At 47.0% G+C, this 25593-nt stretch overlaps 1 protein-coding gene across 6 annotated transcripts in view; it reads right to left on the bottom strand.

Annotated features, from left to right (window-relative positions):
• ZC3H7B (zinc finger CCCH-type containing 7B) overlaps window positions 1–25593 on the bottom strand; it is a 50908-nt gene that overhangs the window by 24055 nt on the left and 1260 nt on the right. Inside the window, exons 2-14 of one of the 6 annotated variants that reach the window (XM_009290011.2) lie at window positions 20030–20090; window positions 18079–18112; window positions 17500–17697; window positions 16451–16609; window positions 12425–12505; window positions 10807–10866; window positions 9360–9402; window positions 5017–5276; window positions 3750–4098; window positions 2673–2782; window positions 1826–1988; window positions 1578–1739; window positions 518–723 (exon numbers count right to left, since the gene is read on the bottom strand). In XM_009290011.2, the coding sequence (XP_009288286.1) occupies window positions 518–723; window positions 1578–1739; window positions 1826–1988; window positions 2673–2782; window positions 3750–4098; window positions 5017–5276; window positions 9360–9402; window positions 10807–10866; window positions 12425–12505; window positions 16451–16609; window positions 17500–17697; window positions 18079–18112; window positions 20030–20082 (1878 nt within the window). In that variant the 5' untranslated portion in view covers window positions 20083–20090. The remainder of the gene's footprint in view (window positions 1–517; window positions 724–1577; window positions 1740–1825; window positions 1989–2672; window positions 2783–3749; window positions 4099–5016; window positions 5277–9359; window positions 9403–10806; window positions 10867–12424; window positions 12506–16450; window positions 16610–17499; window positions 17698–18078; window positions 18113–20029; window positions 20091–25593) is intronic. The other 5 variants (XM_009290014.2, XM_009290013.2, XM_009290016.2 and 2 more) reach the window with 5 other exon arrangements.

The raw sequence follows: 25593 nt of genomic DNA, 5'->3' as shown, positions 1-25593 counted from the left end.
TCCCTTACCAGCTGTGTCAGGAAGTTGTCTTCCACACACTCCAGGAACCTCCTAGACTGTTTCTCTCTGCTGTATTGTATTTCCAGCAGACATCTGGTAAGTTGAATTCCCCCATGAGAACAAGGGCTAGCGGTTGTGAGACTTCTCCCAGCTGCTTATAGAATATTTCTTCTGCCTCTTCATCCTGGTTGGGTGGTCTATAACAGACTCCCACCATGATATCTGCCTTGTTGGCCTTCCCCCCGATTCTTACCCATAAACAACCTATCATTCAACCCTATCGTCACCATCATTAAGCTCTAGACAGTCAAACCCCTCCCTAAGATACAGGGCTACCCCACCACCTCTCCTTCCTTGCCTATCCCTTCTGAAGAGTTTATAGCCATCCATTGCAGCACTCCAGTTGTGCGAGTCATCCCACCATGTTTCTGTGATGGCAACTATCAACATATCAATGGTCCATATACATACTGAGGAGACGATGAAAGTTGCCTGCTCCCTCCCGCCAGCTCTGTACCTCACAGAGGAAGGTGAAGATGCCCTGATGTTCCTTGAGAAGCTTGGCGATGGTGAGGCTGCTCTGCTTGATCCCACCTAGCGGGTCAAAGAGGAGGTCACGGTTGAGGGTCCCCTTCCTCTCCTCCGTCCACACGTCGATCTCTTCCTGGTGGTACGCGAAGGTGCAGTTATCCCCGTACTTACAGTCCTGCTTGTTAAGCATATCTACAAAGCAACAAACAGCACACACCACCACACAGGGAGGGCGGCCCAGTCAGAAACTAAACTCTCTCTTGTCTCCTCCCACTGCCCACACCTCACAAGGAGCTGAAAGCAAGAAAACACAGAGTTAAAGAAAAAATAAAAGACATCTCCCCCCAAGTTTGTCTATACCAAGACATTCAGGAAAGTTAATGCAAACTACTGAATGGTGACAATCTGTTGTGGAAACCATCTCAAAATGGAGGCCTGCTTTAATTCAGTGCCTGGCCAGGGACAGACCACGATTTAACCAACCTCTTTTAAAGCCAATCCAGATTAAGTTCTCCTAGCGACCAAGCACTAAGGAGCCCTGTTATCCTGGCTCTTGCAATCTCCCCACCTCATGAGGTACTTTGTAATGACACTGCCTCAGTGACCAGTCCGGTCACATTGCCTGCACGTACGGAGGGATGGGCTGGAGCAAAGGAGCAGGCAGAGAGAGCTTTTTCCTAGGCAGAACCACAGCCCTGCCATGGGGCTGCTGGGTGGGGTGGGACTAATGCAGGCACATGTACAGGAGGCAGGTTCTTAGCAAAGTCCATGTCAACAGGGCAGCTCTGAGCGCTTGGCTGTGCGCAGCACCTCACTATGCCTCTGCAACTCTTCTGCTCCACCACTTTAAAAGCTGCCTGCTCTCCACAGCATGGGAGCTCATTGCCTTTCATTGTACTGAGCCTCCCGGTCCATGGGCTACTGATGGGACAGAAAGACCCCAAAGACAGCAGGTGATACCAACTGGAAGTCCCCTCCCAGCCTCCCCTGGCACACACCGTACAGCCCCTTCCCAGCCACCGACAGCCCTATCCCCTCCAGATCACCTTTGCACAGGTAATAGGATCCTACAAAGTTGGTTTTGGTTGGGCGAGGACGGATCCTCTTCCAGGTCTTGTCTTCCGAGTTCTTCAGCCTGCCCAGCAGGATGTCCCGCTTGCACTTGTGCTCCAAGCCTTCCCGATAGGTGTAATCACCAGCTTTGGGCCCTGCAGGAAAGAATAACCCCATCAGCCCGGGGAAAGGCAAACCCTAGCCTGGGCCAGCGCTCTGGGTGGCAGAGCAAACGCATCACCTGTTTTGGGGTAGCAGATATGACAGGCTTGTTTGAAGACGTGAGTAGATGCCAGGGGGTTCTTCACCAGCAGGGCTGTGTTGGGCATTACTGGTTCCGGCTGGGACAGCAGGTGCTCGGTGACCTTGGGCACAGCTGGGTGACTTACTCCACCAAGGTTGACCTGAGCGAAAACACACATACCTCTCTTCCCAGCTCTGCAACCACATGGGTAAGAAACCTCTCTAATTCCTTGCCCCATTCCAGTCTCTCAAAAACCTTCCTCATTTTCTCTCTCATCAAAATGTTCACATCTGAAACTACACTTCCAAAAGAGCTGCACGCAACCTTTTCAAAGATAACAAACAGCATGGTATGTTCACTTCAAAGATGGGCCTCTTTCTCTCTTGGTAAGGGACCTCAGTTTTCTATCATGAGCCACAGAACAAAATGCCCCCCTCACTCCTTCCCATTCCTTCCATCATGACTAACTCTGCATTTGAAGACTCAGATTAATAAGATTCAAGACTTAAATCAACCCTATCCCAACCTGGGGAAAAAACAAACCACTTATCAGTGAGTCTTCAGGGAGCAGATTAATCTGAGGACAGACTTAGCTCCACATTGAAGTAACAGGGATAGCAGGATGTTCCTGGAGGAACAGGACACCAGTAATTCTTGTTCTAAGCTTGCTAACCATAGATAATCCTCCTCTTTTCCTCCAAGACTGGAGACAGATGGAACAAACATCTTCATACTGACTCTGGGGAAATCTTTACCTGCCTTGCCACAATATGGGAGGCAACACTCACTGGGGCAGGTTAAGAAGAGGGACCCAAATTATCTACATCACCCAAGTCACTACTACCTTGGCTCCAGAGCACCTTGGGACATCAGCACGGGGGAGCGGCTCACTCACCACGGGGGATGTTTTTTGGCTGCCAGGTGGGTGTCGCAGTTCCTGAGGGCTAGTTTCTTCTGGGCAAAAGAAGGGGAAAAAAGCCCCACAAAACAAAAACAATCATTTCACTTTCAGAGGCAGTTCCACTCACAAAAAGACAAACAAATGCTTATTAAATCCAGTTGTTTTATTTATTTCATAACATTTCAGTACTTTTTCCCAAAACAACCTGTCTAAGTCTTGGAAGAACTCCAGGAAAGGCTTTCTTGTTCCCCAAACCCTACTGAACCCAACTCTATGTTGCTGAGCACTGGCATTCCCAAGGTGGCGCTCCAAGATAGCCCAATGTTGAGGTGAACCTGAGTGTTGAAGTGCTGACTGGACAATCTCTGCTCTTCTCAAAATACTTTTGCTGCAATACTGGGGACACATTAGCCAAGAAGAAGCCTGCCTTCCCTCCTGGGACAGGAGGGGACCTACTCTTTGCCCACCATCCTCCACAACTTTGCTCCTTGTGACATGAGAGTGCAGTGCCCCATTCAACAGGACACTCACTGCCCTGAATCCAGAGATGGGAGAGACCCACCTTGGCCTCTACCATTCTGCCCAGCGCAACAAGGTCCTATATCATCTAAAACAGTCACCAGGATTTTGCTCATTTGGTCCAAAATGTCAGAGTGTCATTGGGGAGGGTGGAGGAATCATGTTATAGCCTAGCAAATTCTGCCAAGGGAGGTGTCCTGAACACCAAGCCAGGTTTAAATCTCATTGCTCATCATTATACACCTTTGTGTTCCTTTCTCCTCTGAGATTTCACACCATGCACATACTGGTTATCTGGGATTACACACACCTATAGCCTTTCTCATTACTCCTGAGCTAGACATATTCAGCTGCTCTGTCCAAGACATTTTATGTTTGTACTCCCATTCTGCAGCACCGGCAGACAGAGCTATATGACAGATGTCCTCATCACTGAAGGAAATAATTTTGGCATGCATTCACAAGTAAAGCAGCACAAAACCCCATCAGCCCCGCACCTACCAATGGCAAAGGAATCCAAGGCATCCAGTGATGCTCTGCTTGTCCCGAAGGAGTCCAGGGCATCAAGCCGTGAGTCTGTGTAGGGGAGCAGATCCAGAGAATCCAGAGAATCTAAGGTGGAACCGCCACTTCCTCCCGGCGGGGCCTCGAAGGCATCCAGGACAGAGGACGAGGAGAGCTGCTTGGTGGGATCCATCACCAGGCCGAAGGAGGCAGGTGGCAGCGGGGTGGAGACAGGGATGCTGGCTGTCACAACCGGGGGCAGCAGCGGAGTTCCCCCCGGAAACACAGGGATCAGCTGAGGCATCTCCGTTGGCAGGTTGGTAGGAATGGTGCCCTGGACCAAAGACTTTGGGGAATCAGGAAGGGCGAGGATAAACAGCACATTAGGAACAAGGAGCAGAGAATGAGTGAACACAGAGAGCAACAGGCTCCCACTCAAGTGCATGGTGTATTATCTGAAGCAAAAGGATACCCAGCAGCTCCATCCGCCTGCAGACTTCCCACAGACCTTCCAATCTATCTACACTGCACACAGTCTGGACCAAGGTCCCTGCGGAGGTGTTGGGCTACCTGAGCTCATCAGTCTGCAAGGCAGAACCTTACGCCGGGCACTTAAAGCAGCTCAGGTCGAGAAACAGTGCAGCTAAGTACACACAGCGCCGAGGTCAGGGTAACAACCATTACCCATGGCACCTCTCAGCAGAGCTTCTTGGCTCGAGAGGCATCCTGCATGAATATGATTATACCACTTCCAGACCCAAGTTGGCTCGCATAACGTCAGCAGCACTGGCAACTAAAATCCAACATAAGTATGAATACAGGTTGCCTCTACAGCTCCCAGAGCTGTTCAAAGAGCTTAGGCTGAATGCAGCCTGCACAAAATACAAGGAGATTAGAGCATGCCCACTGTATAAAATACATCCATCATTCCTGCTTCAGCACACTCATTTCTACCCTCAGGCCTGCTTCAACTCCATGGACACCAGAGGCCAGGGGGAAGGTGATGGCAGGGGAAGGCTGTCTTGGGTACCTTTTGAGGGGCAGCTCCATGAAGTTGCACACAGCAAAGCAGGCTTGGAGGCAGGCTCTTTAGATACTCACAAGCCGGTTGCACAAATAAAGGAAGGAATGAATGAGTTTTGCCAGAGGAAGAGCTAGGAGGAAAGAGTGACAGAAAGAGAGAGAGAGGCAGCACGCATATCCACATGCTCCAAGGACCTATTTGGAACAAGAAGCAGGGGACCCATGCAGCACCCACTCTTACTAGAGGGTACGGCGACCCTTCGGCGAGGGAGTCCAGGAGGGAGTCCAGTTCTTCCCCAATGATGTCCCCATCTGTGAAGTCCTCCACGCTCTCGGGCACTGGCAGGGACACACAGTCTGGAGATGGGAGCAAGCTGGCAGCAGGCAGCGAGGTAGGCAAGCCCTTTGCATCTGAGTCAGAGGGCAAAGAGGCCAGCCCCTCGCTCACAGGGATGGAGGTGGCCACAGGAGCTGGGAGGCACTGCAGGTCCATAGAGCAGTCTGTGATGAGGGAGAAACAGAGCCAGTCACCCAGGAGAGCCTCTTGCAGGGGGCAAGCAGAGCACAGCCTGGCAAAAACAATATTGTACAACTCCATCAAATCACAAAAACCAAGTATGCCTATTTTCCAAGGGGAGGGGCTCTGGTCTGAAGAGTTCTTGCTCTTTCATTTTTGTTCCCAGTCTCCAACGGCTCACCAATAGCTGAAATACGCTCTAAGGGTCAGTGCCCAGACTGACTGTCAGGATATGGCAAGCATGTACAGTAACCAGGAACAACACAAAACCTGTGGCTGAGCAGTTACTGAATTCACTGCGGCCAGGACTAAAGGCCAGGGGCACATAATCCAATTTCCCTATAACATACCATCTGGTGTTTTCTTTAATGTTCCTCACTAATGCATTTGGCAGAGATCACTGCCTTCTCTACTCCTTGGAGCTTCAATATCCCAGCTGAAAGCTTGCTTACTCACACCCTCTCTCTAGAACCTCAAGCATCCTAAATGGCAGAAGACAAAAAAACCAAGGTCCTGCTGGGAAGAGTCGGAGATCGGGTGCTCAGACCAGGTTGTGCTAACAATGTGCCTCCATCAGACTCACTCAGCTGTCTTTACCCAAGTAAATTCCCTGCTCTCGAGTGCTTCCTGATGCCTGCAGGTGGGAGGTTGCTGCCCACACTTCCCCTCAACACCTCAGCAGCAAACATCCCCTTGGGAACTTGTGTGAGCCAGGGTCAGGGCAGGAGAGAGACAGTGATTTTCCCTAAGGCTTCCTTGCCTCTCCAGTACATTACTGAAATGGTAAGATGTTCCCATCATGCAATATAAACCTCTGTTAAGTGAAGTTAAGGTTACAAGCACATATTCTTCACAGAAGAGCATTTTATTCTCAAAAAAATTACAGGTTAAAAAAAAAAAGAAGTTCAAATGTTAGAAATTCGGAAAATGCAACATTACATTTGCAGTTCTCAAACCAAGCACCCAAACTACCTTAATTCTGCCCCTGTGCAGATGTCCTGGAATAAAAGAAAAGAAATAAGACAAAGATGCTACCTTATCCATCCACATAGCAGTGGCTGCACTGTAGCTACGACGGTCTAAGGCTATAGGCAAGGCAAAGTTTGGAAGGAGAGACAATAGCTTTTATTAGAAAGACTAATAAGAACAGGAAAGAAACTAGACAAGCTTCCAAGACACAAATCTTGATCCAGTGAGAAATGCTGCATCCTGTCTGTACAAGCTCTGCTCACTCAGCCATCCCTTTCTAACTGGGACTGGGTGAGTGAGCCATGTTGCTATCCTCTACACCGCACGTTCACTGACTGAGGACTGTGTTGGTACCCTTCTTAGAGAGCTCAGCAGATCAGCAACTCCTGCAAACCCCCAAGTACTGAACAAAACAACAGCAGAGACGACACACACACGCAGGCCCCCTTATCTCTAACCCTACCAGGAGCACACCACCACTCCCTGCAACCTTTCCTCCAGCATTTGTTGTGAGTGGTCCACGTTGATGGACCACAGCTGAGGTCGATGTGCAAGGCACCAGAGGCTGAGCCATGACAAAAGGCATGGAAAGCAGGGGGAGGCAGCAAGGGACAGACACAGGTCCCTCTCCACAACCTCATTCATGCGATCGAATGGTAGTACCTTAGGGGTACTGTTGTACCTTAGGGGATCCAACACAGGTTTTCAAGTGCTGCAGCTGGACACATTCCCCACAGGCAGCAGCTCAAAGGAAGGCTGTAAATGTCCTTAGTTTTGCAGCTGCCCCTCAGATCAGGCTCGCTCCAACCCCATGCCCCCTTTGCAATGACTTCTCTCAGCTCATCTCCCTTTGGTGCAGGCCCCCCACCTGCACTCGGGAGCCAGCCATCCAGGTTCCCTCGGTGCTGGCCTCATTGCTGATAGCTCGGCCAGATTTCCCTCAGTACAAAGGGACGGCTTGTGCCTTCCCATTTTTCAGACGTTTAAATCTGGAGTACTGCCAAGATCCCTCCAGGGGCCAACAAGAAGTTCAGGACACGCTGGAAGGGCTGGGGACACATGCAGGGGGAGTTAAAGGGTTCACAATGACAGGGCCCCAAAGGATCCAGAAGTTCAGACCTTCTCTGAGGAATGAATGAGACACTCCGGTTCCTACTTGGACTGGGAAGCAGAGGAAAGAGGCCCTCACACACCTTAAGAGGCCCAAAACCCTGAAAAGCTGAATGCACAACCAGAAGGCAGAGAACAATACACTGAGCTGTGGGGGGCCCTGTATGTGAAGGGCGAGGAAAAGAGCAGGGACCAATAGGTTCCACTACTTGCACGGGGCAGAGGGGAGATGTCTGCTCCCCTCTCCCTGACCACCCAAATCCTGTCATTCCTTCAGCCACTTCCTCCCATCCCCCTCTGTACAATCTTTTCCCCTATCCCTCCTTTCCCATTCCTGCTTTCCTCAGGAGACCCCGTCTGCTGACCTCACTTACCAGCCACCATACCCATATCTCATGTACTGTCCTTCCAGAAAGCTCATGTATCTCCTGCATTCACCTAATGTTTGCTCCATCTTAAAAAAATAAACCTGCCTTCTTCGACGAGCAGCTCACGGGCACACACCTGCCTCCCTCTGATTTCTGCCACTGCCATGACACTAAGCCCCACGTATTATTATTATAAGCTCAATGAGGGTCTTGTCCATCCGCTCCCCCAAACAACTAAGTCCCTCGTACCATGCCCCCCACCTGGTAGCTTCCCTGGCCATACACCTGCCTCTCCCAGAGGGGCAAGTACAGTGCTTTTAAAAGCCCCGCTTCCAGCTCCGCTTCCCCAAACAGCAGTGGTTCCCTAGTGCATTAGCTGGCCAAAGGCCACGCTGAGCCAGATCTGAGCCATGATCTGTGCAGAGCAGGGCTGAGTTAATCAGATGACTTCAAGCAAAGCATGGGGGAAGGGACTTCAGGAGTTTGCATCTTAAAAACAAAACAAAACAACAACAAAAACCAACAACAAAGAAACCTTGCTAAAAAAGCTTTGAATCTGAAACTCTTGAGGTACCCAGCACCCACAGCCCTCCTGGTGGCACACCACTCTCGGGGCAATGGGATAACATGTAATTTCAGCACTTTTGAAAAGTTCTCCTAGCAGTAAAGGTTGCTGCCTGAACTGCAGCAAACATGGCATGCTGCTCTTACACCAAATCCTGATTAGATAAAGAGCTTACTGAACGCAGTCACTCTTTACTCTGCAGTAGGAGTCCAGTTCATTTTAGCACAGAAAGGTAATGTGAAAAACCCTCCTTAATTCACAGAACTGGGTCTCATGATTGCACGTAGCATTCAGTTACTGAAATGGCATTCAACAGAGAACTAACATGTTTTCCAAAATAGACACCAAAGCACCCTAATAGCGAAATTAGTTTCTTTCTATAAAAAGAGCAATTGCTACTTGCAGTGTTAAGTCTTCACACTTACCTTCACACACACAGCTACCTTTCAAAGGAACAAAGACTGATGTGCTCAGAGGCACGAGTTCAATGCTCCAGCACACAACAAAGGGCAAAGCACGTAGAAAGCCTTTCTACAGGGGCAGAGTTAAGGTCACTTGTTTCCCGGCATGAGAAAAGCAACCCCGTGGCCCTCCTTCTGCTCCTCCTGGGTGCCTAACCCTGAACATGGCTCTCCCTGGGTCCCTCCCAACTCCCTTTGTTTTCATTTCCTCCACCTCAACATCTTGGAGGACCATATGCGCTCAGAGCGCAAACAGCCTCCTACAACCTTAACTTCACTTTATCTGGACTGTTGTGGCTGGGAGAAGAGTTCCAGAAGCTTTGCCAAGCCCAGCTTTAAGAAAGCACAACTGGAGAGGGCTGTGTACCTCAGCAGACCATTTTAATTCCCAGATATGTCCTTCACTGGGCCTGGACAAAAAGCTTTTCCGCAGGAAAAACACTCCTGCTTCCCACCATCTTTTCTTCCTTCTAGTTACCAAAGCCAGGAGTGTGCAGAAGAGACACAAATTAAGACGATGAACCTCTCAGGCCTGCCAGCCTGCTCAGATGCCTTACCAAAGCCACAAAAATCAGAGAAGAGAAATGTCTTTACCTGTTTCGATGTCATCTATCGAACCCAATCCATTGGAAGTGGTCTGCAAAGAGGGTGTAGGAAAGGGTAGAGAAAAATATCACCAGAAATTCATCTTTAAAAAGATATTCACACTTCACAGATGAGACCCTTTACTACCCCTAAATGCATCTGGCCCTTTCTTATCCTTTATGGCCTCTTTCAGTGCAAGAGCAGTAAAACCAACAAACCTTAAGAGGCCATTAATCCAAAGAGCCTATTCATTTTTACCTCCAGCAGTGGACAAAACCTGTTGCTGCAAAGGTATACCAGCCCTGCATAATATGCAACCGTGTGAGCAAATCTGTACATAGAATAGGGTTTTTCATGTGTGAATGAGAACGCTGTGTCCCAGGTCCCAGGACACATCAATCGGTCAGCCCCATGCAGCGTGAGATCTGATTAGCCTGATCTTACACAACATTCCTTTTCTTAGTTCACATATTTTGCAATCTAACAACCACAAACTTTTACAGCAAACTCAAAACAGGAGAAGGTTTCCGCCAAGACAACTGCTGACTTGGAGCTCTAGGCAAGGAATAAAATGAGCCCATATTTTACAGAAACATAAACAGAAATAAGTACATGTGCCTTCAGCTTAAACTTAAAAAGGCACAAGTAAAGCATTACTTTTGAGATACTGCATCTACTGCAATAGTTTTTGCAACTTCTAGTTTTTGCACTATTTTAATTTCTTGCAAAAGGAAAGATTTTCCAATTAAAAACTAGGCACAGCTATTAAAGAAAGCTGACTGGCTGTCCTAGAAAGATGTGAAGGCAAGACACTGAACGGTGGGAGGTAAACTAATTCTTTAGTATCCCATCTTGTACAAAATGTCAATTTTTACAGTTTTACAGTTTGTTTGCTTTAAGGAGTAGTGTGAAAGTACCAAATAGCCTGTAAAACCAGCAAGTGTTTGAGGGTTTTTTTGGCCAGTGGTGGAACAAGAAAATCAGTGATTTCTTATATTTTAGCTTAGTATTTGTACAGTGCCCTGCCCAAGCTGGATCTCCCAGGTGACAGGACAATACGAAGAATACATAAACTGTGTATGTACCTTGCTCAGTACATCGCATGATTTGATTTTGTATGTTTCTTTAGCAGTTGCACCTTCTGATTTTTACTTAGCGTTGCCATAACTACATAAAAACTTGAAAACTGAAACTTATTTAAAATGCAAGAGAAAGCAAACATTCACAATAACTAAGAAAAATAACCATCTTCAGTGATCTAATTACATCAAAAATGTTGTCACTAGAAATATTTTCAAATAAATTAATTTCCTTGGCCATATTCCTTAAAAGCAGAAAACACTAATTAATACATTTAAATCCTAAAAGACAGCATAAATTTGCATGTAAATAAAACCGTGAAGCATTCTAGTAGCACAATCCACTAACAGTAAGAACCACAGGATGCAAACTCTACCTGGTTTGACAAATTGATTGATGTGCCATTACTGAGTAGTGAGAATGTTTCCAATTCCTGCTGCAAGGAAGAGAGAGGTCTTAGAACAGAGACAGCCCATCAATGCTTGTAAACTAGGTAAAGCTGGGTTACAATACGGTTTCCTTCCAGGCACTGCCCATAAAATAAAAGCCACCCCAAAAGCCATACCACTGTGACACAAGGGTACAGTTTTCTGAACACTGAAAGGGACATATATTTGTTCTGGACACCTCAGTGCAAAACACCCAACATCCTACACACAATCAGGAAACAAAAAACTTTCCTGAGGAACAGAAGTTTTTGTCTTTTCATTAAGAAATTCCTACTTTGGGAAGGCATTACAGCACTAGAATGAAAGCTGGCAGTCAACACAAGAGATAGCAAGGTGTTATCAAAATAGTAATCACTAAATTTCAAATAACAAAAATCATTTTAGAGTTTTTTAATTTTTATTTTTCTAACATACAGGTGGTTTAAGCCCATCACAGCTGAGTAACATGACAGCAGCAAAAAGGTGGCAAGGCCAACACAGTGAGCAGCTACAAAAAATATTTCTGCAGAAAACTTCCCTTTCTTTGAGACAGAATCATTTCGGAGGGTTGAGAGCTGCTACAATGCCAAGGGTTTTTTGAGGGGTAGGCCAATCACACATGTGACGTTGGTCAGGGAGAGGAATAAGATGCTACAGCCAAATTCACTTGAAAAGCTCTCTGCAAACTGGATGCCCACCAATCACTTCACCGCATACTGCAAAGGTGCCCCTCTGGAGGTGGAACATACTGGCTGTTTAACACACCACTGCACACGGGGCTGAGGATGCAAATGTAAGCCTCGACTACTAGCTAATGTTCCCTACTCCTGAAAACGCATCCTGGGATTTTACGTGAGCGAGGCAGCTTTATCCAAGAGTGGTAGCAGTGGCCTAACGCCCTCTAGCTCCATCCCAGGGTATACATTTAAGTACCAACAGTACTCCAGTTACGGCAGCACTTTCTTGTAGAGCCAGTTACGGATTCAGACACTGGGGTCAATTTATTGGACCCACGATTTGCTTTTTGCTGCCTTCTTTCCTAGCACCTGACCAGATGTGTACTTGTCAATATCCCAAAGCACAAGCCTTTGCCCCACCATGAAGAAGGTGTATGCCTAGATGTGGGGCAAGAGCCCCTCACGACCCATTGCACTACAAAACCAGACATGCCTCTGATGCAGCAGAGGATCCCACCCTTCTCATCCCATAACAGGGAAAGGAGTGCAATGCAAAACCTCATTTGTGATCAGGCCACATGTCCCTCTCCTCCCAAAATCACAGGCTCGCAGTGCATTGGAAGCCTCTCCTGCAGCACAGCCCAGCTCTGCCCAGCTTAGCTGGGGACACAGGAAACATCCTGGCAGTAGATACAGCGCAGCAATGGGGTTAGAAATGGATCAAGGCAAAGTGAGTCAGAGAGTCAGGACAAAGAAGGTAGCCAGCGGTCTCTGGAGGGATCACAGGGTAGTGTACGTGTGTCTATAGCCGCAGAGCAACACCTACCACTTCTGCAAAAGTAAATCTGAAAGAGCCAAAGAATAGTCTCTAAGAAAAAAAAAGTCATACCTGAGGTCTTTTGTATGCTTTTCGAACCCTCAGACCCAGCTTCTGAGCAAGCTCCTGTCCCAGCTGTGTGACGCTTTCATCCTGCAGAAAAAAAAACATTGGCAGGACACTTTCAGTTTTGTCTTTGCAGCACACACAATGAAATAAACAGGAATGCGGTTATCCACACTGGGCTGTGCCAAGAAGCCTCACTTGTAGACAGCAGCAGGCGGACAATTGCCAGAGCAGCCCTAGGGGAGTCCATGCAGACCTAAGTGCTTGTCCTGGTTTCGGCAGGGATAGAGTTAATTTTCTTCCTAGTAGCTGGTACAGTGCTGTGTTTTGGATTTAGTATGAGAATAATGTTGATAACACACTGATGTTTTAGTTGTTGCTAAGTAGTGCTGACACCAGTCAAGGACTTTTCAGCTTCCCATGCTCTACCGACTGAGAAGGCTGGAGGCGCACAAGAAGCTGGGAGGGGGCACAGCCAGGACGGCTGACCCAAACCGGCCGAAGGGATATTCCATACCATGTGACGTCATGCTCAGAATATAAACTGGGGGAAAGCTGGCCGGGGGGGCCACTACCTGGGGACTGGCTGGGCATCGGTCGGCAGGTGGTGAGCAATTGCATTGTGCATCGCTTGCTTTGTATATTCTTTTATCATCATTAGTAGTAGTAGTAGTATTTTATTTTATTTCAATTACTAAACTGTTCTTATCTCAACCCACGAGTTTTCTTTACTCTTCCAATTCTCTCCCCCATCCCATGGGGGCGGGGGGAAGAGTGAGCGAGTGGCTGTGTGGTGCTCAGTTGCCGGCTGAGGTTAAACCACGACAGTACTCTTGTCATTCAGTCCTGCTGAGATACTGAGGTTGCACCAGGACCTCCCCCCACACTCTTTCGATGCTGCAGAAAATCCGAATCAAATGCCTGCTTCCAAGAAAGCACCCACTCTCCAAAAGCAGGGTTCACAGAGTCCCGCTGGCAAGATGGCTGAAGGAGCTGCCAAGGCTAGCTGCTAGCAGCCCCTGTGCTGGGGGCTGATACAGCTTCCACAAGGTCCCCATGTCTGGGAAAAAGGAGCCTGCATGCCTTCCCGCATGCACAGCCTGTATACTTTCCCTCTCTGCCAGCCACAGAGCTAATAATCAGTTTTGATATGCAGACAGTATTCACTAGCCTGTTTTGCTTGCTTGTTTGTTTTTAAAGCTGAAACCAAGTCTCAGTTTCCAACTTACTAGCTACAAGGCATTTTCACCATCTCTGGCTCTGGTTAAACAGCCTCAGCTTAGTCAAGCAGATCCTTCTGCTTTCCCTGCTGCATGCCATTAACCATCCTCCCTGCCCACTGCCCAGGCCCACTCACACATCATCGTGGGCTTTAGTCAAAGTTCTGGGCCACGCTCCATTCCCTTGCTCCATCCTCTCCAGTTCTGCCTGGACTAACAACCTGCCACAACCTTCTTCACTTATTTATCACCAGCAACTCTTTCCTTCTGCTTTCCTCTCTCTCCCTGTTTTCAAAAATACTGGAGTACTTTTAACAGTTTCTTCAAAGAAGAAAAAAATATCTGCCCAAACTATTGTGATATCCCTCCTTAATGTCCCAACATCTCCTCCCTCATCTCCAACCTTGAAGCTTGCTGTCTTCTACTTGCCATGCCGGTCTTTCCAACCTCCTTCTCCCTGCAAGTTCATCCTTTCCCTTTCAAGCCCTCACTAGCCTCTGGTTCTTCCAGCCCACAGTATCAGTAACTTTTCCTTTCAATTTGGAGTGCCACTTTTTGACTGTACTTGCTTCCCCACACCCTCAACTTTGGTCTTGTCGCTTCTCTGAACTCAGTGAAAACAAAATCTATCTTGTCCATTTCCTCTTCTCTCTCCATCTTACACCCCTTCAGGATGTACCTTCTCCTGAAACTGTCCCCGCACCCTCCAGAGATCTCTTCTTGGTCAAATCTCATGGTCACTGCTCCTTCCTCACTCTCTTCCACCTCTCAGATCTTTCTAACATCGATCACATTTTCACTGCTCTGTTTGCCTCTGGTGATTCTGCCTTTCCAAACACTCTCTCAGGTGTCTTCTGAAGTCTGCCATTTTCTTGCTCCCTGTGGAAAACTCACCAGAAAGACCTCTGACGTCATTTCATTGATCTCATACTCATACCAGGTTTACCCTATCCAAATCCACATGCCAATGTAACTCCGAGAAGTCTTCTCAGATTTCAGGACAAGATCAAGAATGTATTTCTCTCTAGACTGCCTCCACTTCCCATCCCAACAACATGTAGTTAATTATTGTCCTTTTTGTCAGCAGACCTGAGGTTTGGGGGTAGGGGGTTATTTGCTTTTTGTCACCCCCAAGATCTTCCTTTAGCTTTCCCTTCCCTCAGCCAAATGCCACCCTCAGGCGCTTACTACCTCCCACCTAAATGAGGGGATGCTCAACAAGGGCATGCAATATGCTCTCCTCCAACATCCTAAAACAACCCATGCCATACCAAAAAAAGCATACCACAGAGGATTATCAACGTCACCATGCTGTGAACCTCTGCAAACTATCAGCACTGAGTATCTGCACCCAGACACAAGTTAACTCTGCTAGACAGTGAGTTAACTGAGTGGCAGAACCTTCATCACCGTAAGTTTTAACACATGCTCTGCTTTGACCACAACAAAGTTCTCAGCTGTTACAGCAAGGCAAGCTGGAAGTACCCGTGTGCTCCAGAGGCTTAGCAGCTGGTGTAATGGAAACAAGAGTGAGACGATGGATAGCATGACTTGTCTTTGATGCAGAGAAGGCTTATGATTTCTGTTAATCAGGTAACAAGGCAATGGGGTATGTTAATTTACAAGACTGAATTGTATAGAATAGGGAATGCAGATCACTCGATATGGAGTTTGTAAGGCTGAACTTTCCTGCCACAGAGAAGTTTGATAAAGTGTTTGTAGACCACGATGATTGTAATGATAATAATGGGAGATATGTAAACATAAGTATATGGTTAAAAAATAAATTCAATTAAGTGGCTCAACTGCAATGTGAAATATAGCCAGATATGGCTTTACACGAACACATACATTAGATGCTTTTGTTTATAAAAGGGTTTGTTTAAAAAGCAGTTCTTTGGAAGTCCCCTAACATGATACCTTTAATGTGTTTTGGTCACCCTGTTCTGCCAAGTCAAATAAACTAGAATTTACAAGCTATACAAAAGGAATAACTAACTGCTAACAAGGCTTTCAAAGATTGCTTCTGTAATACTACTAATAAAGGCAAATTAACTTCTCCTGCTGAAGGAGATGCATTTTTCTTGTAATAGTATTACTGTGATGGATCAGAACCAAATTTAGCAAAGACAACCAGTGCTCACTAGAATCTATCTAATCACAGTCTGGTTTCCTGTTCAATATTTGGCCTAAAAGGACTCTCAACAAAAGCATTGTCAGGAAAATATCTAGGGCCTAGTATATGCAGATAGTCCCCTCTGAATGCAAAAATTTACACACCTGTGAACATAAAAATAACTATGACGTGATATCAAGGACACCTTCGCATGTCCGACAAGAAATAAAAAGCTTTATCAGCTTGCCTTAGCAATCAGTAAGCAAAACATGAGACATTTTTATCTAAACCAGGAAAAGTATACATGTTTTCCTTCCAGTGCTCCAGTTCCTATTTGTCCCATGCTCCTAGTTACTCCCATTAAGACATATAAAACCAGCTAATTAAAACAATCTCATGGCCTTAGTTCACATTTTGTTAGGGTAGGGTTTTGCTCTCCACAAATAGGCCACCAAACTTGCTGTCACTAACTGGTGTCTCTGGCTGGCACTGTCTGTAGTGGGTGACTTGCACTGAAGAAACGTGAGGTCAAACATCTTCTTCGAGCCAGAGAGCCAGAATTTCTGGGCATAAGCATGTTCCCAGGAACAGCCAAGCTTCCTCTTCCACTATCCTCTGGCCTCACACTAAGCATGTTACGGAGGAGGAAGGTGGTGAGCCACAGAAATCAAGATGAGTCGTATGTGAAAAACTTACATGTGGGAGGGACAGCAAGCATCGGCTATTGCACTCATATGCTTCTTTGTGTCTTCCAAGTTCATTTAGGGAGCGGGCTTTCCGGAAGAGCGCTCGGATATTCTCCTTGTCAAGACTTAAAGCCTTCTCGCTGTCTTCCAGTGCCTTCTCATACAACCCCTACATGCAAGAAACCACCTCGAGTCAGCTGAGGCACAGGAGACTAACCCCTCCTTCTATGTGAATGCAAATGTTTTATCTCTCAGCAGAAAATAGGAACATAAAAGGCAGTTGGAAATACATATATTAACTCACACACAGACCAGTGTACAAACACACAAAACCAACAGTACTAGAACATTTTGTCAAGTCTTGCAAAACTCAAAACACTTCAAAGTCAGTGAATGCCAGAATTAAGGCTGCTTGAGCAACCTTATCTTGTCTACCCCCATACCTTGGGCATGTGACATTTGACAGTCTTTAATTATGTGACTGCTTGCTAATTTTTTTCATGGGACTCAGCCTCATTATGAACAGGATGGACCTGCTCTGGGGTTGTGCCATAAAGGAAAGCTGTTAGATTCCTTAGGAAAATGGAAGCACGCAGCCTTTTAAAGCCTGAGTACTGCAGAATCCTTTTCCATGTATGTGCTGAAAGTTCTGCCAAGACCCAAAGCCTTCTCACTGTCTTCCAGTGCCTCAATTGAGGAGGCAGGAGCCTCCAGAGCAATACTCAAACAGTGTTGGCAGAGAAATACTCAGTCAGTACTGGAAGGCACTGGCTTTTTCCAATCTCCAGATTGTACTAACTCCTCACCAATGTGGACCAGAACTGCATTCTCAGTACCTTAGGCCTGGCCCCCTCTCCTTCACATCCTTCCTCTGGTCTCGCAAGACACAGTGCGATAGTGGGGAGATACCAGTTTTCTGTGTGTCATCGTCTCCTCCAGTGTTGGAGGAGGGAGCGGACAAAATCAATTGAAACCCCTCTTGATATCTTTTCCAATTGCATGGTACTGCAATCATGATGTCCTCCCTGGCCCCTGGGGGTGACTTGGGAAGGTGCTCACCATGGCGAAGTAGCAGGCAGCTCGGTTGACATGCAGCTTGCACAGGAGTTCCTTTGGGATGGTCACCTCATCGGAGGCTGCGTAATCTGCCACATTCAGCCCTTCTACATACTGTACCAGTGAAAGCTTGAAATCCTTCTCTCGGAACAAATCATTGCCCTCTGCAAACAAGTTTCTCACCAGCTTCTGCAAAAAGGCCTGGGCAGCAGGGAGACAGCAAATAGACTGAAGTGGATATTCAGAGACAGGAGATGTTTCCCAATTTCCCGTTCCTTTCTATATGTTTTAGCAAGCTTCCTGCCCATTAAGATTCTCCTGCCTTCCCACCCTCCTGTAAAATATCAGTCTTTTGGTAGAGGAGAATAATCCAGTCAAACCTCCTTGCTTCTTGAACACTCAAGTGTCTTCTCCTTTTCTTGAAAGTTGTCATTGTCAGAACCTTAAAGCTTTAAGTTACAGACAAATTGTGACAGACCATCCCACACTCTCCACTTTTGGTATGTAAACTAACGGCTGTGCAACAGAACAAATCTTGCTAACCAAAGAGTTCCCAACTTCAGAAAACAAATTCGTCATTACCTCATAATCTTCTTGGCTTAGGGGTAATGTGGACCTGAAAAAAAGAAGAGAAAATTCTCATGAAACAGGCATCCATACAAACACAGGCTTTTGTCTGATGAAGAAACCATCTTTCTGGTCCTGTGTTGATGATCTCAGTGAGTTGCTGAACAGTTTATCACTTTAAAGGCAGCTGGGGCAAAGAGAACATGATTAGGGAGCACTGTGCTCAGTGATGGCCACAGTGGTGTCAAGAGATGATCAGATCCCAAAGGGATTTGAAACTAGAGGAATCTTATTCTCAGCTATTTTCTGCGCATACATGATCCTCTGTAATGTGCCTTCAGCCAGCCACCTAAAAAACCCACCATCTTTGAGAAAGTCCCATGAGAGATTGTCATGGAGAATATAAGTGTATTTTAAGTGCATCTGGCTCTAATGAGAGGCACCAGACTGGCACTCCAAGACCTCCTCAAATCCTCTGTGTGACTAAAGACATACAGTGATAAATGCAATCACTTTCCTCTGCATTAACTTAGCCACACGCCTTTAGGCCTACACCACAAAAGGAAAGGAGAAAATGCAGCTTTTGGAGGCCATTTAACTCCAGCTGTCTTGGCCAAGGCTGCCAGGCTGTGCCACAAAACTGGCAGTGCTTGTGTGGATAACACCGACCCCACAACAGCACTGAGACTTAGATGAAAGGTTCCATTCTTCAAATCAGACCACCCAGGTCATCCAGGTTTGGTCCACATGTATTTACTTTATCTCTTCAAGGAGAAGACAACAGGCTCTAGAGAAATCCTTAGCACCTTTCATGGCCCTCCTCACCTTTGAAATACAACATCATATACATGATCTTATTGGTCAGAGAATAAACTTTTTTTAGATTTCATCTAATCTAATCATCATCTGCTCCTTAAAATTAACTACAGGAAATGCCTTGGCTTTGTAAGAAACATTCATGCTGTTTATAAAATCGGACTACCCCTCTTTCACATCAAAACAAGCTGACAAATGACACTGCCCCTGGTTCGGAGTTTAAGATACACTCCAGAAGCATGAACAACACCCCATATTTCTAAATTATTTTCTTTCTAATAAATAAACCTCACAATTGCCTCTCTGAAACTGGGTTATCAGCCCTATTTACTCTCAGTCTGGGGCAAAAATATGATTGCCATGCCACAGGATATAAATATGTAACATGAAAGATTTGGCTTTTTTTCCTATTGTAGATGCACAGATTTCAGCCATAATAACTGCAGGACTCAAAGCAGACCTTAAAAAAACCCCAAAACAATCTGATTACAGTCTTGCTGCTTCCTTACTGACCATGAAACCTGGAACTGAGCCTGAGGCCTTTGCTAACTCAAACACTGGAGGGAAAAAAAACTACTGTACTTTATAAGGAAGCACTTGGACTTGTAGCTACCACACAAGCAACCACCTCAAGCTCTAGAAGTCCACATGATATTCACAGAAGAGTGACCTGAGGCATCTACCAGGCTGGCAACTGTAAAAGAGCCCAGGTCATCTATTTCTGCTATAGGCACTATATGGGGCACCTGGCAAGTCATTTACCCTGCTTTGCCCACCTACAAAACAGAAACACTATCTCCCTTCCTAAGAAAGGTGGGATAACCTTGTTGAGAGAGCACTTTGAGATCTTCACACTGAAGATAAAAGTAGAAGGTCCAAGTACTATTTGCATTATGCTGACTATAAAGATCATCCTGGAACTGCAGTGGAGGACAAAACCCAAGGAAATTAAAATTACACAATTTCAAGTTTAGAGAGAAGGCAGGACAAAAAGCACCCTGAAGAACCACAGTGAAAATCCTCAGGACCAATATCTCTTTCCCATGCAGCAGCCCCAAAGTGCTGAATAGGAGGAACTCAGTTCCTGCAATCCTTGATACGAAGACAACCGCCTACAAAGCCACAGGAAACAATGAGGTTGTCCACTTACTGAATGAACTGAAGTCCTTTCTCTATTTCTTGTTTTCTCTTCTGTCTCTCCATTATAGTCGCTGCAGAGGAAGAAAAAAAAAAAACAACACAAAATGAGTCATTATAGGTCTTGCTGGCAATTAAGCAGCACAGTATTTTGTGTGTGCCTGAATTTACTACTAACAAAATGTTCCAGACCAGATCCCCTGAACGCCGAAGTCCATGATTTATCCACACAGCAGACACAGGACGGCAAACAGCTCAGTACCAAGTATCTGCTTTCTCTCACATGCCACTGGCAAGATACATGGGCAAAGAAGAATTACTTCAATTTGAGCTCTCTACTTAGACTGCCGGTAATTAAAGCAATGGGAACCAACTGTGATCGTGACCTGCCTTCTAAGAAAGGAAAAAAAAAAACAATCAAGAAAGGAAAAAAAAATAATCAACATTTCCCCTGCACTGGGAGTCATTTCAGGAATTTGTGCTGGGACCCTCCCACGATAAGCAATTCTGAACACTGTTTATCTGGGTTTACCTCATGGCATACGAAACAAGTGATCTACATAAGGTGTCTGGAGGCATATCACAGAGAGACACGCAAAGGAAGGAGATGGAGTTGCTTGCCGTGGTCCACATAAAAGAACAGTGATGAATCTAAGCAATGGGAATTTCATGCTGAAAATCAGCAGGCAAGAGTAGCAGAGACTTGGGAACACTCCTTCGAAGAGGGGACAAGGCCCCATCCTGCAGTGTTTTAAATTGAGGTGGTCAGCGCCTGAGGAAGACTCAAGAGAGAGTTATCCCCGCCTAGTCAGGGACACAAATGGGCACAGTAACTTGTCTAGGTTTGACCAAATCCAGTCTGGGTCTCTGCGAGTGCAGACAAGTAAGGAGTATGATGGAGCCATTTTGGAGTGATGTCCCTTTTCTCAACTAAAATGGGTTTGAATCACACCATTAGATACATGAGCTTCATTCCCTGTGTTTTGGGAGCAAATCTTGGAATGGCTCCTTTCTGACCTCTCCCCAAGGTACACAGGTCTGCCACACAAGAAAAGAATAAAGAAGGGGAGAAGGGATGGCACTTTGTGGCAAAATAGAGTTTCTGGTGACAGCAAATTTCCCAGCCTTGCCATCAACCAGCTGTGATCACAAACAATGCTCAGCATTTGAGGAATGGTAACTTGGGGACAAAGGCAGCAAGCACAGAAACACCGAGATGAGATGGAGCTGAAGACACTGCGCCCTCCCAGCCTGGGATCACCTCTGAAGAGATTACAAGAAAAAAAAAAGTAATTTCTCTAACTTTACACTACAACAGCTTGGAAAGCATTACCGCCCAGCTTCGTTTTACATTAAGACCATCCCTACCATTCTAAGGTATCTTACAGTATCTGTGGCACGTTCAGCCTGGCACAGGGTGAAGGGACCTTTAAGGTACATGAAAATCAATCCTGACAACTGAGCAAGCCCTTATTGATTGTGCTCTGTGCCATGCAAAATGTAGAAGAATCAATACCTGCCCTTTACCAAGAAGGAGAATTGGGGGAAGGGGGAAGGGCAGGAGCGAGAGAAAGACCAGAAAGAAGCGGTAGCAGAAGGAAGCAAGAGCTTGAAAGTGACACTGTACAGTTTGTAAGTCATCAGACATTAAATCTGAGAGCAATCTGGTCCGAGCAGCAGGTAGAAGATTTTAAGCAGCTGCATTTGGAACAGGATGGGCAGTGCAGCAAGAAAGGGAAAGCCAACAGACAAGGTGAGTGATGATCAGCATCTCTATAAAGGCTTTTAACAGAATTGATGGAGAAGAGCAGGTAGACTTCAGTACAACACCAACAGAAGACCTGGAATGATTTATAAATAACCTGGATAACGAGTAATCAGGAAGAAAGAAGGAAATTTAACAAGGAGACTGTGAGGTTAATATGATCACTAATGCTACAGGCAGACAGGCTTGAGGAGTAGAAAAAGAGATAGAGTCCGTTTATTTTACATTTCTCCTTGCATGAAATTCTGCAAAGACAGAAGAAGTAAGAGAGAACATTCAAGGTGAAGAGGAGCAGTAGGAACCATTTCCACACAGACAGCAGCGAAAGCCACAAAAGAGGACAGAACAACCCCAGAGCACTGTAGGGGAGAACTGTGAGGGCCATCAGAGACAAGGGTGAGGAAAGAGCCACCACAGGAAATTACAGGAGATAAATTGGTGGGGGAGAAGAGGAGTTAAAAGGTCAAGGGGACCCTCACAAAGGCTGATGGGAGAAAGGACAGGGAGGAAGGAGGAATTTCTAGCTGTCTGGACCCTGAGTGCACTAACAGGCTTTCAATGCCCCAAACAGCCTCACCTCAGACCCCCACCCACGCACCCTCTGCCCACGGTCCAGGAGCTCCATTTAAGTTCAGGTCCAGGCATACTGCCTCATCTGAGCCACACTGTAGGTGCACCTGTCCTCAGTTGTATCTCCTGGACAAACCTTGGACCTACACTGTAGGCAGCTTGTCTCCAGTCCTGTCTCTGGCACCATCTTCTGCTGCTGGACTTGCTGGGTACACCCTGGACCCAATTAACCACCTCATCTTCCCTGGGACTGTTGACGGACCCCTGCTATCAGCATCTTGTTCTGCCTGCCCTGTTCAGATATGGTGGCACTGTACCCTAGTTAATGAGGACACTGCTCGTGGCTGTCATCACCTTTGGCTCCTAGGTTGCCCTCCCTGGAGGAGCAGCCCTGCTCTTGCTGCTCCCTGACATGAGCCACACTGGAGAGAACAGAAGTCAGGGAAGTGAAGTGGCAGCCCACGGATCTGATGAAAAGGGAGATTGTTGGCAACTATGGGGAGAGCAGCTGAACACTGGCTGGTCATCACAAAGTCAATGGCTGCACTCCAAAAATGCTGTGGCACACCTTCACAATTGTGTATATCCACAAAACAGATCATCACCTTGAAAAGCTTCTGAAACGCACAGCCTACTTCAACCTCTGCTTTTGAGCTCAGCTCTTAAAAGACTACTGCAAGGAGCAAAGAAGAGATCAGTTACCTGTTCTCACAGCTATCCTGACCCCACTGCTAAAACATCCTACACAGCAGGATGTGGGCATGTGTTACAATGAGAACTGGTTACTGTTGCCTGCCCACAGAGGAGGGCATTCAAACATTACTGACCAAAAGCTGGAGTGGAGCCAAAGGACTACAGGGAAAGGCTCCAGAATTCCTCCTTCCTAGAGTTATCCAACTCCTCTTGCATCCTTGAGCTCCCCTTCTGTTTCTTCTCTCCTCACCACCATTGCCACCACATCTAACATGCATATCTCCATCCTTGCTTCATGTGCATGGCTGACCAACCTACTGCATCTCTGTAAGTCCCACAATACCCAGCTACAGTTTTGACCCTTGCTACAAAATCCTCATTAAAAAACCCCCTCTGTGCCCTGCATGCTGTTTAATCTCTGCAGTACTACCCTCATCTTCCACAGTGAACATTCTCCAACCCAAGACCCTCCACTGCCTTCTTTAGACATAAACCGCAGTCCTGATCTCCCCTCTAGACTGTTGTTCCCTGATACTGCCCCACATTCCTCTCGCCTTGCAAGTGGGTGACCAGCTTCCTCTGCTAAAGCTCCGTCATGCCTTCACGCTTATGTCATGACTTTGCACATAAGACTCATCTCCTCATAGCAACACCCTCAAAACGCACACCACAGGCTGCTGCCCTAACAACTTCTTTCACATCTCTCAGGAACAACCACCTTTCCCTTTCTATCTGACTCCACACCAGCACCCTCCTCCACATGTGGCAGACCTCTCCCCCGTCCTGCCTGCCCCATCACTGCTGGAGGCTACCATTTGGACTCCTCCTTTTGCTCCTCACACCTCCTCCCCTGCCACCTCCCCAGCAAACTCAGGTCACTTCTGTCTCCTCTTGTCATCCCAGCCTCTTCACCGTGTCTCATTCGACCCTCGGACCAAGCTGCACACCCATTACGCCAGCAAACCCAAGACACAGCGAGCCACCCATACGTGCAACACTTCAGTTCTGTTGCACACCATACCACAGCTGATGCATAATTAATTTTAAGCGCGGAGCCTGTTTAGCTTTTGTTTTCTCAGTCTTTTAAATATTTTTAGAAACACAGCAGAAAACATTTCATGAAGCAGAGTGCCTAAGCATCCTTTTTTTTTCCCCCACCAAATCTGTCTGTCCAGACTTGTCTGCTCAAATCACCCGCAGAATTCGAATCCAGAGTATTTATAACCCCACTACAAAGCTCTTATCCTTTCAGTCCAGAGATGTTTATCCTCTCTGGTCCAGCATCTAGAGAAGACTTTATTCATAGTTCGTCAATGAGTTCAAACTATTTGCCAGACAGAAATAAAATACTGCAGATAGGCAAAATGGTTTTCTTGCCTTCAGAAGGAAGCACGAGCCAGTAAACAGGGTGACTCAATCACAAACTGGGTAGATTCACTCTACGAGACACTACAAGATGAACGGAAAGACTTGAATTTACCTTATCAAGGACTGGATGTTATTCCCAACCCTGCCAGAGCTGAATTTGGGCAAAGTTTTTCATACTATATTTCTGGGATGGCAATGAGTTCACACTTGACTGACTTCCAGGCTTTGACTATAACATTTCAGCCAGAAATAAAGTGCACTGAGATGCAAGTGGCAGGTTGTAGAGCTGAGACAGGAGCTCAGCCACAAGCTGTGTGCACTCTCCTCCAGGCAAAAGGCTCCAGGATGCACTACTCTGCAACATGGAGTCTTTCACTGGCTGCAGTTTGGCCACCTCAGTGGTGCAGCAGAACAGGTAACTGGACTCACGTCAAGCAGAGGACAAGCCGCACAGCCCACTACAAACACGGGCTCCCAACTCGCTCCTGTGGCTGCTCTCTGCCATGCCCTACTCCCTGGGTTTGAACACTTCTCACAGCCGACAGCTCTCGGGGTCCCCAGCACCTTGCTGTGCCCACTGGGTCTGACGACTGTGTCCCTCCATGTGCCTGCCACCCCAAGGTACCTCCATGGCTGCTCTCCCACACCCTGGCACCCCACTAGTCCCGCTCCTGCCCCACAGCACCATCGGGGCAGCTGGCATCGGGGTGCCACCAGCTTCACCCAGCAATATCTCCAGCAAATGCGGGGTGAGGCAGCAATGAACCCCTCACCCCCAGTTGAAAATAAAACCATCAACCAGATGTTTCCTTGGGAAGAGGATGGAGATAGCGGCCAAAGCCTCAAGAGGCCACCCAGGGCCCCATCACCCCATTTTCCGCTCCCTCCAGTCTCACACCCCATGCATAACACTGTTTACTGCAGGCCATGCCACACGTAACACCCCCATGTATTGTGGGCCACCCTTCCTCCTGCCCCAGCCCTCCGGGCCCTGCCCAAGGGGCACTGCAGTGTGGCCCGGGGTGTGAGGAGGGGGCAGTGGGGTGACACTGCCCATCCCTCGGCCACTTGCTGTTGGTTTCGTGCCCAGCCAGGTCGCCCTCCCCTGCCTCGCTTTAAAAATTAAATCCCGGGGCCGGTTCCCACACGGGTGGAGCGGGATCCCCCGCTCGCCTCCTCCC

The sequence above is a fragment of the Aptenodytes forsteri genome, unplaced genomic scaffold (assembly GCF_000699145.1).
Source record: "Aptenodytes forsteri isolate BGI_AS27 unplaced genomic scaffold, ASM69914v1 Scaffold284, whole genome shotgun sequence".
Classification (NCBI taxonomy): domain Eukaryota; kingdom Metazoa; phylum Chordata; class Aves; order Sphenisciformes; family Spheniscidae; genus Aptenodytes; species Aptenodytes forsteri.
Note: the sequence above shows the minus strand (reverse complement) of the source record. Positions and strands in the feature narration are given on the sequence as shown.